The sequence below is a fragment of the Biomphalaria glabrata genome, chromosome 3, assembly GCF_947242115.1.
Source record: "Biomphalaria glabrata chromosome 3, xgBioGlab47.1, whole genome shotgun sequence".
Classification (NCBI taxonomy): Eukaryota; Metazoa; Mollusca; class Gastropoda; family Planorbidae; genus Biomphalaria; species Biomphalaria glabrata.
The window spans coordinates 3,565,044-3,578,992 of record NC_074713.1 but is presented as its reverse complement, the minus strand read 5'-3'; the positions used below and the strand labels follow the sequence as shown (position 1 = coordinate 3,578,992).

The 13,949-nt window shown below is 36.1% G+C and overlaps 1 protein-coding gene across 2 annotated transcripts; it reads left to right on the top strand.

The window, feature by feature from the left end:
* The first annotated feature begins 1,387 nt into the window (after positions 1–1,387).
* Positions 1,388–13,524, top strand: LOC106069950 (solute carrier family 22 member 7-like). Of its 2 annotated transcripts, XM_056024581.1 has the most exons (13): positions 1,388–1,589; positions 2,484–2,613; positions 3,356–3,538; positions 3,998–4,203; positions 4,911–5,126; positions 6,670–6,796; positions 6,900–7,006; positions 9,078–9,212; positions 9,865–9,947; positions 10,239–10,362; positions 10,637–10,709; positions 10,887–10,923; positions 12,392–12,527. In XM_056024581.1, exons 2-12 carry the CDS (start codon positions 2,488–2,490, stop codon positions 10,890–10,892), a joined length of 1,386 nt encoding a protein of 461 aa, XP_055880556.1. In that variant the 5' UTR covers positions 1,388–1,589; positions 2,484–2,487; the 3' UTR covers positions 10,893–10,923; positions 12,392–12,527. The 2 variants fall into 2 exon arrangements, with proteins under 2 accessions (XP_055880556.1, XP_055880555.1); XM_056024580.1 differs by lacking the exon at positions 10,887–10,923 and having other exon boundaries at positions 1,393–1,589; positions 12,392–13,524.
* Positions 13,525–13,949: the final 425 nt, after the last annotated feature.

The window sequence follows — 13,949 nt, the reverse complement described above, 5'->3', positions numbered from 1 at the left end:
TATGTAACACTAATTTTATTGAATATTTTCCCTGGCAATGTAATTCAAGTTCTCAAACACAGCCCGACTATGGAAGGATGAAAAATGTTCAAGTAGGCCCCATTGATACGGATTGGTGCCTCTACCTTGCCTGTGTATTTCCCAGTATTTTGAGCTGCATTTAAAGCTACAAAAATTAGGACTTTTTTTTAGGTTATGTGTGTTTAGCAAGGGGAATAATTCTTTAAACGTGTTCGTTCTGAACTGGACACCCTTCATTATTTTATTATTATTGATTATGGGAACTCTCATCTCCCGTGTTCACACTCTGAAGAGCTCCTTCAAGGAATGCTATATCGACATTCACGGCTGGGAAACACTAGCTATTGATCGCTACTCATGGCGTAAAGCTGTGAGTCTCGGAGTCTCAAGATTTGAAGCAAGAAGAGTGGCCAGGGCGATAGAGCGCCGAACCAACAAAAAGCTGAGAGAAGAAGAAGGCCTATCTGCAACTGACCAAACTTACTCATGCCACGTATGCCGCCGGCTTTTTAAAGCGAGATTTGGACTTTACAGTCATCTTCGAGTCCTAAGGAAATGAGAAATGTGCTCATCTTCGACAACGAAGGAGGATATATATATATATATATATATATTATTGATTATGCGCCACATAATCTTTTGCTTGAATGTAATATGTCTAATATGGGTCTGCAGAATTGTTGATGATCAGAAGATTGTTCTTTTTGTTTGCGTATTATAAGTGATGAGTTCGTATTACCAGCAGACGAACTAGACATATTCTGGATTGACGTGAGTGAGAACATATAAAGTCAACTTCAAAAGCTTCAATATAATGGAAAAAAAAACATGCAAATTTGTCAAATCTAAAGAAGTAACATTAGTATTACTTTATGTAAATATATATTACATTTGTACAAACAATCTGTTGCATATGCGTTTCGTGAATTAAAAACAAATTACTCTATTGCTAGTAGGCCTACTTAGCAATGAAAGCTTTGTAGGAGAAACTGTCTTGGCTTTTTAAACCCAGACTTTTATTTCCACTACAAAATAATGTGAAAACTTTCCAGCACTTTCAAAGTTGAATGTGGATTCAGAATCAGGTCAAAGTCAGTCAGTTGAATGTGGATTCAGAATCAGGTCAAAGTCAATCAACAATTAAAACAAACGAGTTTCGTGATGAGCAAACGTTTCAGACAGGCTGAATGTGGAACTCGGACCCACCTTCGACCAACTACGCCCCTGCTTCAAAAAAACGTATCAGTGAAAAAAAGTCACCATTGACCGATACACAGACGCTAATAGCGACTCAGTTAAATGAAAAGAAAGTACAGATACCTGATGATACCTGTGACTGTCCGATAGTGTCTACCTATAAACAGAATAACAATGACATAATAACTGAAGTTTATAGGCCATAGTGTTTTTTACCTAAATATACTTTGTTATCTTATAGTACAGAAAGTCATTGAAATCTTTATAGTCACTCTCTGTTTACTTACAATGAATCAAACATACAATGGAATACACTCGTCTTATTTTTAATTTCATTGTGAAAAGAATTCAGTGAATCTCCTTATAATAATGTAAGTACAGAATCATAAACTTGGCGGGGAAGTCTATTGATGTAGCCTACTTTGAATTCAAAATAAAAACAAGTGTGATAGTTAGATTTATTTGCGAGAATCTACACGCATATGCGCTTACATTCATTTGGGTGTGGATCTAATTATAGGCCTATCTGTTGAGTTGAACATGACCATTTCAATCTGCACTTCTTAGCTGAATTGTATTATTTGCTCTAGGGCCTACAAGTTCACTAAGTCGAAGTTTTCCAGACCCTAAGCTACCATAGACCGTATGCATGATTTTTGTTGAGGGCCTTAAATAACGCACACAGGCCCTGTTACTAAAGAACAACTTTTTCTTATAAAGGCATATCAATTATATTTCAAAGTAATATTTTACATTAAAATATATCACTAATCATTTGCTTATAATGCGATAAAGTGAATCAGATCTCTATAGAGACCTCATAAACATGGGGTTGTGTCTATGCGTAACGTCTGTATTAGCAGACAATGTATTTTACGAGAGATTTAGGCAAAGTATTCCACCAAAGTTACTGAGCGACGATAGGCAGCAGACCTTTAGATTGAATCTATGTATTTGGATAAGTTATCCGGATAAGTAGCAAACTTTTAGATTAAATTTATGGATGTGGATAAGTTATCCAGATAAGTTGAAAACGTTTAGATTTTAGATTAAATCTATGTATGTGGATAAGTATATATATATATATATATATATATATATATATATATATCAAGCTAAGTAACAAACTTTTAGATTTAATCTATGGATGTGGATAAGTTATCCAGATATCCAAGATGGATTATTTAAAAATCCGTCTCAGTGTCTTACTCGTATGACTGAATGTTGATATTAGAAACAAAACTGAAAGGCCTCTATGTCCCCAGAAAGATGGCCACTAAATTGAAGACCATTGAAGATGTATTGGAGGCCGCAGGAGGCAATGGCAGATTTCAAGTCATTTTTGTCCTACTTTTAACTTTGCCAAGATTTCCAATTATGTGGACTATGTTGGAGGTTTGCTTTGACACCATTACACAGACACAACACACACATACATATATGTATAGATAGATAGATCTAGAGATATAGATAGTGTTATGATATGTATTTAGAATAATGTTGAGTATTAATCTCGAGACCAAAAGAGTAGATAGAACTAGACTGGAAATACGTCATGTTTAGAGACGTCAGAGAGGGAAGGACAATACAGACGCTTTACAGAGAAGACTTGACGACCATTTTCTTGTAAATAAACGCTTTAAATGTTTGCTAAGCGTTATTCAGTTATTTGAAGAGCGTCTGGAAAGCCGAGCAGCTGTGTGATCTCGCATGAGCTAGAATAGTTTTGATTGGAGCATAACAATAGATAGATAAATAGATAGATAGATAGATAGATAGATAGATAGATAGATAGATAGATAGATAGATAGATAAATTGATTGAATGATTGATTGATATATAGAGAGAGGTTGATTGATTAGAAGAAGATTTAAAGAAGGATGGATGGATAGACTTATTGATTGATTGATGTCCCCATTGATGTATTCATTGATTGATTGATATATATTTTGGTTGATTGATTGATTAATATATTGGTTGATTGATTAAAAGAAAGAAACATATATTGATTGATTGATATATTGATGGACTGATTGGAAATTGGAAGAAAGCAAGATGAATAGATAGATTGTTGCAAAGTATTTCTTTTTTTTTTTTCGTGTCTTATACTCACTGTCTTAAATGTGTCTTCTGCTAGATGTCTTTCGCTAACTTCGTTCCCCAATGGTGCTGTGTTCCTGAAGCAAACACCCATGACCCGCACGACTTCTGCTATTCCAAGAACAGTAACTCATCAATGTTCTCCAAAACGTGCCAGAATAGCACATCTTTGTGTGTCCAGAAACTTTTTGCCACGGGCATTAACTCCGTAGCAAATGAAGTAAGTTCTACGGGTACGTCTGAAGTAACAGGGGGTCGTGTTAACAATTCAATATTTACTTGAATATAAAGTACAAATGTTAATTCTTTAAATAAAAAAGCAACAAAATGACATGAACACTGAGATGTCATTTAAAAAAAAAGAATAATAAAAATAGTTTGCTGTGTAATCCATCTACCATCATTCTGATCGAGATGAAGTTATAAGAAACCTCAACCCAGATAATTAGCGAGAATCTAGTTTCTACAAAACTACTTCCCTTTTTCTGAATTCTTTTTATTTTTAAATGCAGCTTTCAAACATCATAATACTTGTTGTTCTGTAGAATGTTTTCAGAAGATACAACTCAAACTTAGGAAATCAAAAATAAAATTTTTTATTAAGAGTATTTGGACCTGAGGTGTTAACATTAACAGCTAAACACAAATCAGTAAGTTATGCCCATTTTTTTTTTTTCAGTGGGAGCTCGTCTGCGAGAGAAAGTGGATGCTACCACTGACCACTTCAGTCCAGATGGGCGGTGTACTAGCTGGGGCCTTCCTGGCTGGACTGTTGGTGGACCTTATTGGTAGAAAAAAGACTTTCTATATGAGCATTGTTCTTTGTGGTGTCTGTAACATCATCGCTGGCTTTTCCGTCAACTGGGAAATGTTCACGGTGTTTCGGTAATTAGACATTTCTCTTAGCAAAAATGTATGTAACTCTTTAAGATATGTTTCAAGTTTTTCGGAAGATGATTATGTCTATTTAAGCAATTAAAAACTTATTAAATGTTTTATAGTGTATTCCGAAGATTTAAGATGAATGCAGAATTTCACTTTACCAAGCAAACCCTGTTGTGACCAGCACATTTTGCCATATAATGCATGAATACAAAGTCTTTGCGCGCAGGATAAGGGGGGGGGAGTGTCTAAATAAGTTGTCTATTCATCTATTCGCCTGTCTTCGGCAAGTTTACTTCAGTGAGTCTTAAATGTGTGTCCCGCGACTTTAGTGAGAGCTCTCCAACTGTCTCTATCACAGGCCATCTGCTGCCAACTGCATTATTTTATGAAATGTAATATTTATATTGAACGGTATCTGCATATTTATCTAGTTGGCAGCATGCAACTATTGTTCTCTGATTTGTGTTTTGTTTTCCAAAGAAGTCGAATCTTAGATGTTTTCTTATTTACATTTGTACCTTCATTCTGGTGTGATTGAACGAATTATTTCTTTTTTTTTCCATCCCTCTGTGAACTGAATAATTATATTAGTATCAATAATAATTGTTTATGTATCTTTTTTAACTTCTTCTAGAAAAACAAACCCTATTAAATCTAAATACCACAAGTATCATTTAAAACTGAAAAAAAAAAGCTATATTTTTCAGGTTTTTCATTGGCTTAGCTATTGGTGGCTTTTTGACAGTCTTAAATCCGTATCTGATGGAATTTCTGACTCCTTCTGTGAGAGCATTGCCTGGACTTATACCGGCCTCCCAGCTTGGCCCAGCCCTGATGGCCCTGACGGCTTGGAGAATGCCAGACTGGCAATGGGTTCACTGGATAGGTGGGGTCATAACGATCCCTACAGCATTGGGATACTTGTAGGTTCTGTATAATTAATGCACTTGCTGTGTTGGCATTAAGTCTTAATATAAACATATGAAAGGAGAAACAAAACATTTTAAGTTTAAATTTTAGTCATTTTGACAAAGTTTGGATCAAGTCACTCTGTCTGTCTGTCTGGTAAAAATTTTAACACGGTATTTCCCCCACACCCATTCTCGGATCAATTTTAAACTTTGCACAATTATTCAATGGCGAAGACAATACACGAATCGATTAAAATAATCACTGTTAATTAGTTCTTTTGTTTAAAAAAGGTAAATGAATTTTTCAGTATTGATACATGTGGCTAAATATGTGGGGGTTTTGTCCCCGCAGTATATTGAACACATTATTTCTCCCACAACCATACGTACCTAACAAAACATGAATCAATATAAAAATGTAACCAAATAGTCAATTACTGGTAATTGGTTATTTTGTTTGAGGTCGAAAAGGGAAAAAACTCTACATTATTGAGATATATGATTGTAAATGTGGAATTCTTCCTCTTAGATAAGCACTGCCTCTCTCTCTCTCTCTCTCTCTCTCTTTCTCTCTCTCTCTCTCTCTCAAGTATTTTTTCAAAATTTTTCTTGTTATAAGTTTGCTTTGATCATATTCGGTAAAGTCGTTTTTTCATCGCTTAATATATTTTGTATGTTTTCATTTGTGAGACTATGATATAGACCTAGTTATTTCTCTTGCAGGCAACCAGGGAATTATCTTATCTTATCTTATAAAATGCAGACTTTACTTTAAAAAAAAGAGATGATTTCGTCCTACGCCTGTTTCTAGGTCAATCTTGTCATGCATGTTAATCAATGACTTAACTTCTGCCAAGCGTTGGTTTTCCTGGCTGACTCAGGCAACCCATTCCTCGCTCTAATAGCACTAGGGAAGAAGGAGCAGTTGTACAAATTTGTCCTAGCATATGGAACGAGGAATGTGTTTTTATCTTTGTGTCTATCTGAGTATGTTATTAGTTTTTGCTTTTGTATTTGAAGATTATGGTTCAGTGTTTTATGTATAATTGCTACTTTACTTTTGAGTCTTCTATCTAAATTTATCTTATCTTATCTTATATAATACCGACGTTACTTCAAAAAAGAAGATGATTACGTCCTACGCGTCATGCATTTAGTCATGCATATTAACCAATGACTTAAATTCTGCCAAGTCACTGGTTTTCCTGGCTAGCTCAGGCAACCCATTCCATGCTCTAATAGCACTAGGGAAGAAGGAGTATTTGTACAAATTTGTCCTAGCATATGGGACGAGGAATGTGCCTTTATCTAAATTTAGTGATTTTACTAAAGGTGTTACTCTAGTCAAATGTCAAACATTCGTTTGTTATGAATCTCACTGCTCTATTTTGTGCCTGTTCCAGTTTCTTAATGTTTTCTTCAGTTATGCTATCGACATTCCATGCTGCATCTAGCGCGATAAGGCATAAATCGAGATTTTGTCGAGAATTTTTACTTTAATTTAAAACTATTTTTATGAGAATTGAAAAAAATTTCTTTCATTCTTCCTTTAAAGTTTCATCCCTGAAAGTATGAGGTGGCTTGCGGTGAAGGGGAGGGTGGGTGAGGCGGAGGAAGTTGTCCAGCAAATAGCCAAGTGGAACAGGAAACCTCCGCCGGTTGGTTCGTTAGAAGTCTTTAAGGTAAGACCTCTTGCTAAGTCAATCTTTGACAGACACACAAGCACAGCTTTAGTCACTATTTAACAAAACACAAACATCTTCAGATGTAGACTCCCTTCCACAGACTATCGCCGCCATGGAAGAGACAACTCGTACCCAGACATATACATACATTCATCTTTACAAAGGCTGGAATTTGTTGAAGAAATCTTTCATTCTGCAGCTTCTTTGGTAAGTCTGTTGATATAAGTAGAGGCAGGGCCGAATTTAAGGGAGGGCAGGGGCTACAGCCCCGGGGCTTCCACAAGAAAGAGGTCTCCACTCTCCACAAAAGAGATTAAAAAATACATATCAGAATTTCGATGTCAGAAACTTTTTTTTTTCGTATTTTTACGGCTGGTAAAAATGTCGTGATGAAGAAGTGTACGCTTGTAGCATGCTTGGAATAAGTCAATACAGCTCCGGATTTACGACAGTGCGTCTACCAAGGGCCTTACCCTCCACACATTCAAAAACATAAACTTTATTAAACTAAAATATGCATATTATTCTTAAAAGGGAAGTGAGATTAAATTTACAAGGTTTATATTTCTCTCTTCTAAAAATAACATGATTTTAGATATACTCACTCATAAGTGGATCTTTATCAGAGCTTTCGAAAAAAAAAATCCTTCCCCAGGGCCGCCACATACCTAGATCCGGCCTTAGTCGAGATTAATTTTTTTCAGCGTGTAGTTGAAACACTTCGATCTAAGCTCGCTAACTACATCGCTGAATAATGTACCTTATTCACCAATCGTAAGCAAACAACATTTTGCCACGTGATTCTCTATCTCTTCTTTACAAATTATGTAATACACACAGGCTGTCACGTGACAATTTTTTTTCCGTTGTTTTTTCAATAATATCACGTGGCTAAATGTTGTTTGTTTACGATTGGTGAATGAGGTCCATTGTGAAATGTTTATATTGCGTCATTATTTCTTGTTGATGTTTTGTGAAAACTATTGGAAAGGATGTGACGTAACAACATGAGAGACTTCAATATCTACTCATAGACATAAATAAATATAGACTGGCTGATAATAGAGTTTTATGAAACGAAAATTTGTGACTTGCATTTCTGTGTACTTTATTTATGTCTAGGAGTTTTGTTTAATCTCTAAGACTGAAGATCATGCAATTTTTCAGAATTCGGAAATCCGAATACAATAGATATAGGCTACATGTTTTCAAGTTACATGAAGTTATTTCCTTTTTCCAGTCTATATTTATTTATGTCTATGTATCTACTCTATTCATTCTTACGCTTAGAGTCTGCATTAACTTATTTCTCTGTAGTAACAGAACAGTAATGCTGTGAATAAAAAGTTGTTGTTTTTTTCAAAACGAAACGAATAGTTATACATGTATACTTATACTCAGGACCGGATTTAATGGAAAGCAGGCGGAACTACTGCCTAGGAAACTCCACAACAAGGGGGCCCCCCACAACAGAGAAAATAAATCCATATTTGGATGGGTCATCGAGTTTACGTTGCATTTTTTTTTTTACATTTGAATCTTACAGTTGGTAAGACTGTCGGGATGAACCACCCCAACCCCCACACCCTGTCTACGCCCATGTAATGTAGGCTCAAGGCGCTACAACAACACTACAAACATAAACACAAGAGTTACAATGACCCAAACTAATCTAAAAATAGTTTGAACAGATCATCTATATTTAACAAAATAATTGCAAGACTTCATAAAACTTTAAAAAACTAGACATACTGACTTTTCATTTCTTGATATTTAAATACCATTTCAACACAAACTGGTATATAGCTTATCTTATCTTATGTTATATAATACAGACGTTACTTCAAAAAAGAAGATGATTACGTCCTACGCGCAATGCCTTAAATTCTGCCAAATCACTGGTTTTCCTGTTAGTTCATGTTCTAATAGCACTAGGGAAGAAGGAGCATTTGTACAAATTTGTCCTAGCACATGGAACGCGGAATGTGCATTTATCTTTTTTGTTAGGGTTAGGGTTAGTCACTGGTTTTCCTGGCTGACTCAGGCAACCCATTCCATGCTCTAATAGCACTAGGGAAGAAGGAGTATTTGTACAAATTTGTCCTAGCATATGGGACGAGGAATGTGCCTTTATCTTTGTGTCTTTCTGAGTATTTTATTAAATTTTGTATTTGAAGATTATGGTTCAGTGTTTTTATGTATAATTGCTACTTTACTTTTGCGTCTTCTGTCCTGGATACTTTCTAAATTAAGTGATTTAATTTGTCTATCGTTCTAGGTGTATTCTGTCTATGAGCGCCTACGGAGTGTCGTTCTCCACAGCAGCTCTCAAGTTTAATCTCTACGTCAACATCTTCGTCATGAACGTCATCAGCATTCCATTTGCCGCGGTCCTGTCATGCATCCTCCACAAGTGAGGTCTTCTTTTAGTTGTGTCTGTGATTGTCTCATTTCACCAGCAATTTGTAACGACGGCTAGTTGCGTCTTTAAACACGAATGACAGGGGTTCATTTGGTCTGACGCTGCTGAACGATTCTAAGTTAAATAAACTAATTAAAGCTATTCTTCTTAATATATTGCATACGGGTCTATTTTAGATTGAGACAGATCTCCAAACAAATATTTCACTTGAAACTATTGGTTTTAAATACATCGTTGCAATTAAAGATTTATGCATTAAATATACCTAGGGTATATTTTTCTTATGTGGCTTTTGGCGTTGAAATTTTGTATACAAATTAAAAAAGGTAAGCCCCTATTGCAAGGTCAAGAAAAAGAAATGCGTGATTAAAGAAGAATGGAGGACTCATTATTATATTTGTGTTTCACAGTTTTCACCGCAATTTAGCCCACTTTTTGTAAGATGACGCTTGCACAACTAGTCCATCATGTTACAATATTCCTCCGCACCTAGATAGACATGTGATGGAGTTCAGGGTCTACCATTGGACCATAAAAATTAATCAATCTGAATTATAGAGAATATATCTATTAAAAAATCAATAAGAAATCAATGCATAAAGGCTTACATGGACAAATATTGGTTTTGAATTTCGTTTTCCAGATGGGGTAGGAAGAAACCCGCCATTGTTTTGTTGTGTATATCAGCTGCTTGTGGCTTTGGCAACTTGATTTCTTTTTCAACTGGTGAGGCAGTCCGTGTTTTATAATAATGTAAATGATAAGATAATCTGTGTTTATAATGTAAATGATAAGATAATCTGTGTATTATAATGTGAATGATACGATAGTGTGTGTTTTATAATATAAATTAAATGATAGCGTGTGTTTATAATGTAAATGATAAGATAATCTGTGTTTATAATGTAAATGATAAGATAATCTGTGTTTTATAATATAAATGATACGACAATGTGTGTTTTATAATGTAAATGAGTTGGTGGTTATAAATTCCGTGACATGTCTTTCCCATGCTAGTCACTGACACCTATACACGAGACATTATCATCAACGCCTTGAGTATGCTGTTCAGAGGCACGCAGACCACTGCCTGGAGCTGTATTGGTATCATTACCAATGAGACCTACCCTACAGTCATGAGGTCAGCATAATCTTCTAATCAAAATTAGTAAAATTTGGATTAGCTTTGAATTCTGCTGTTGTAATAGTTTTACTTCGACTTTTGCTATATACTACAGCGCCTTTATACAGGGGCGTAGCTAGGAATTTTCCATCGTTTGGGGGCCCAAGGGGTTTGACTTCTTTGAGGGCCCCTGCATTTTGCGTAATATTTAATTTTAAATGTAAAGAACACTTATTTGGGGGCCCCACTCAAGTTTCTCTGATTGTTTGGTGTTGTGTCTTTATTTCTGCAGAGGTCTGGCTAGTGGAGCAGCAAATGTAGCAGCCAGGATCGGAGGAGTTATCGCCCCTTTTGCTCTTAATTTGGTAAAAATAAAAGTTTGTATAATGATGCACCGTATACCACTAGATCTATTCAGTAACCATATCACCGCTAACATTTTTAAAAATGTAACCACAGGAAGGGGATTTTAACTTGTTCACGAAACAATCAGGTTTAAACATGATGCCATCATATTTATATTTATATTTTAAAAAAAAAAGGCATGACAGAGGCGTAGCAAGATTCACGTAGTCCAAAGTGAGCTATGTATCAGTATATCTATAGAAAACTATTCTAGTGTCTGTTGCCTACAAGTAATGGTTACAAGACATGAAGACACTTAATTCAATGACAACACTCATTGCTTGAAAGTCCTTACATCAGTGCGCCCCTTAGCGCCAAGATTGCCACACCACTGCACACACAGACACACATACATACAAATTAACTATTGCTATCTGTAACATTCGCTTTGATATCTACGCTTGAACTTACGAAACTTGATTTAAAACAGGTCTGTTTAAGCCTGAAAAATCTCTTCAATTGTTGGCTTATTTTTAAACTCCAGAAAAGATGAACATCTTGGTAACGGTAGAATAAATATGGAATCTTTTCTTTTTTTTTTTTTAATGCGATTCGCAACTGGAACATACAGATGGTTTGTCTTGGCTTTAATACTGATTCAGAATTCGTCACTGATATGCGTCAAACTGCCATCATTGACAGAAAACTCAGCAGACTAAACGTGCTTAATCACCAACCTTTGCTGCACTTAAGAAGACAAAGAGTCTTCTAAACATTGGACGGCGGAAATTCCAGCTACCGTCGCCTCAGCGTGGCGCCTCCGTGGAAACGTCCGCCAAGGGAGTCGGATAGGCTAAGAAAGGTAGCACACATAGCTCTCAGTGGGCTAGCAATTGTACATTGCACGTGGTAGGGATGTAAAAAAAGGCTCGCTAACCAGTCCAACCCCCACCCTAACGGGGGCCATACGCGCTGTGATGGTCCTCGCACGGGTGCGGTGGGACATTATAGACATACGAAGGGCCCCCACGCGGCTCGGCCTCCGGCCTCGCACGTGAGAGGGAACTTGTGCCTGGCTCAAGGGGGCCGTGTCCAGCGACACACCGGATGTGAATACATAATCGCTTCGGATAAGGCGGGGGACTTCGGACAGAGAGATTGGTGAAGAGCCAATTTCTCATCCTGGCCATGGATAAAAGCCTTTCCTTGGTCAAGAAGTCCATAAAAGGGAACCGGACGTTAAGGACAACTGAATCTAAACATTGGAAGAGTTAATTAAAAACATACCAAAGACCGAGCACTTTTATATTAATAGGGATTTTAATACCCAGTGCACTATCTAATTATATAAACTTAGAATTTAATAAAATTACAATTTCATAAATTATAAAATGTAATAAATTTCAGTTTTCCTATAGGCCTTAAACATTGCCGTTATGACACTGTACCGTTTTGATTAGCGTTATACCGCCTAGCCCTAATTGCAGCCTAAACAAGTCCTATTTGGGACATGATGGGCGCGGTTATCTTTGCACATTTGTATCCTTAGGACCCCATCGTGCCAATATCACTACCAGATTCTCATCATTGATTTCTAATTACATTTATTTATTGATGGACTTTCAGTTGTACCCCTTTTAAATTCCATATGTTATTATAGAGTTATTATTACAAAGATTTGTCTATTGATTTGTCCTATCAGGAAGATCGGCCTGCTCTTGCCTTCTCTTTGATGGGTGGACTAATGGCAGTCTCTGTAGTCATGGTAACGTTTCTAGAGGAGACTACCGGGAAGGCTATGCAAGACGCCAATGCCAAACTGGATCTCGCAGACGCGGAGGAGCAGAAAGTTCAGCCAGACGCGTACACAGAAGATGGCGGGAGTAACAAATCTTCGACTTCTGCTGAGGATGATAAGCCGATCAAAATTCCGGTGACGGATTTTATTGGGGGCGACGATAGTGGCTGGAAAGATGTAGATCTAAAACTATCTGTAAGGAGTGATCAAGATGAGAAAGTCTCTTTTGGGAAAGACAATTACGGGTTTGAGAGTTTTGAAAACTCTCGTCTCTGACAGTGCCATGTTATTCCAGAAGGGAACTGATCCTTTAATCCAGGGGTTCTCAACCTGTGGGTCGCGACCCTCTTGGGGGTCGATTGATGATTTGCCAGGGGTCGCCGAAGACCATCGAAAATATGGATTGTTTTTGTCTATTCTTCTATTGCTCTCTGTGTGTGTGTGTGGGGGGGGGGGGGGTCCACGGAAGAATAGGGGATTGTAAAAATGGGTCGCCTAGCTTAAAAGGTTGAGAACTGCTGCTTTAATCACTTGGAAATCGATTTGACCTTTTACCTCATATGTTATAGGCCTACAAGTCTATGTCTATGATTTAATAGTATTCAAAATAAATTAATTTATATCTGGCACAAAAAACAATCTTGAGAACATAAAATATCAATATTGACGTATTATACGAAGAAAAAAAATGTTGATAAAAAAAAATGTTGATAAAAAAAATTTTGATAAAAAAGTGTGTTCAATATAAATTTAAACAAGGAAATTGTACGCTATTTAAAAAAGGAACCGCGATTTTATTATTATTTTTTTGCAGCAGCTTATTTTGAATACATGTAATCAATCAGAGCAACTATTTAAAAAAATGTTTTTGTTTTTACACAGCTTATATCAATTCACTTTGTCTATTTGTACACGTTATTTCTCGCACACCCACCCTGGGATCAAGTTACAACTTTGCACAGATAAGGGAGATAAATCCAGTTTGACTAGAAGTACTTCACACGGCACTACTACTATAACCATAACAAGAGAGATACAAACAATCAGCGCTCAATGTATACATAATGTTTGATATTCTCTGTGATGACTTTATATACAGTTTGTCTGCAATCACAGATCTCTTTATGGCATTAATTTACATTATATAAACACTTTTTTGCAAATAAAATAGGTTTTCCGTTTTTTTTTTAAATATTTTGAACCAATGTTATTTTCTTAACCTTTATAAAAGTTACATAATATGACCTCGACATATCACTTATAACCGTATCTCTAAATGTCGATTTAATGAATGGAAACAGTGTTAACTATTTTCCAAGATTTGTTGATGATATAGCATCAGTACTTATCATTTATTTGATTTCCTTGTGAAACTTACATATGTGAAACTCTTTTTGATAAGATTGACATTAAATTTGGAAGCCTTTGCTATAGTCTATTCTCGTTCAATGGCTAACTAGTC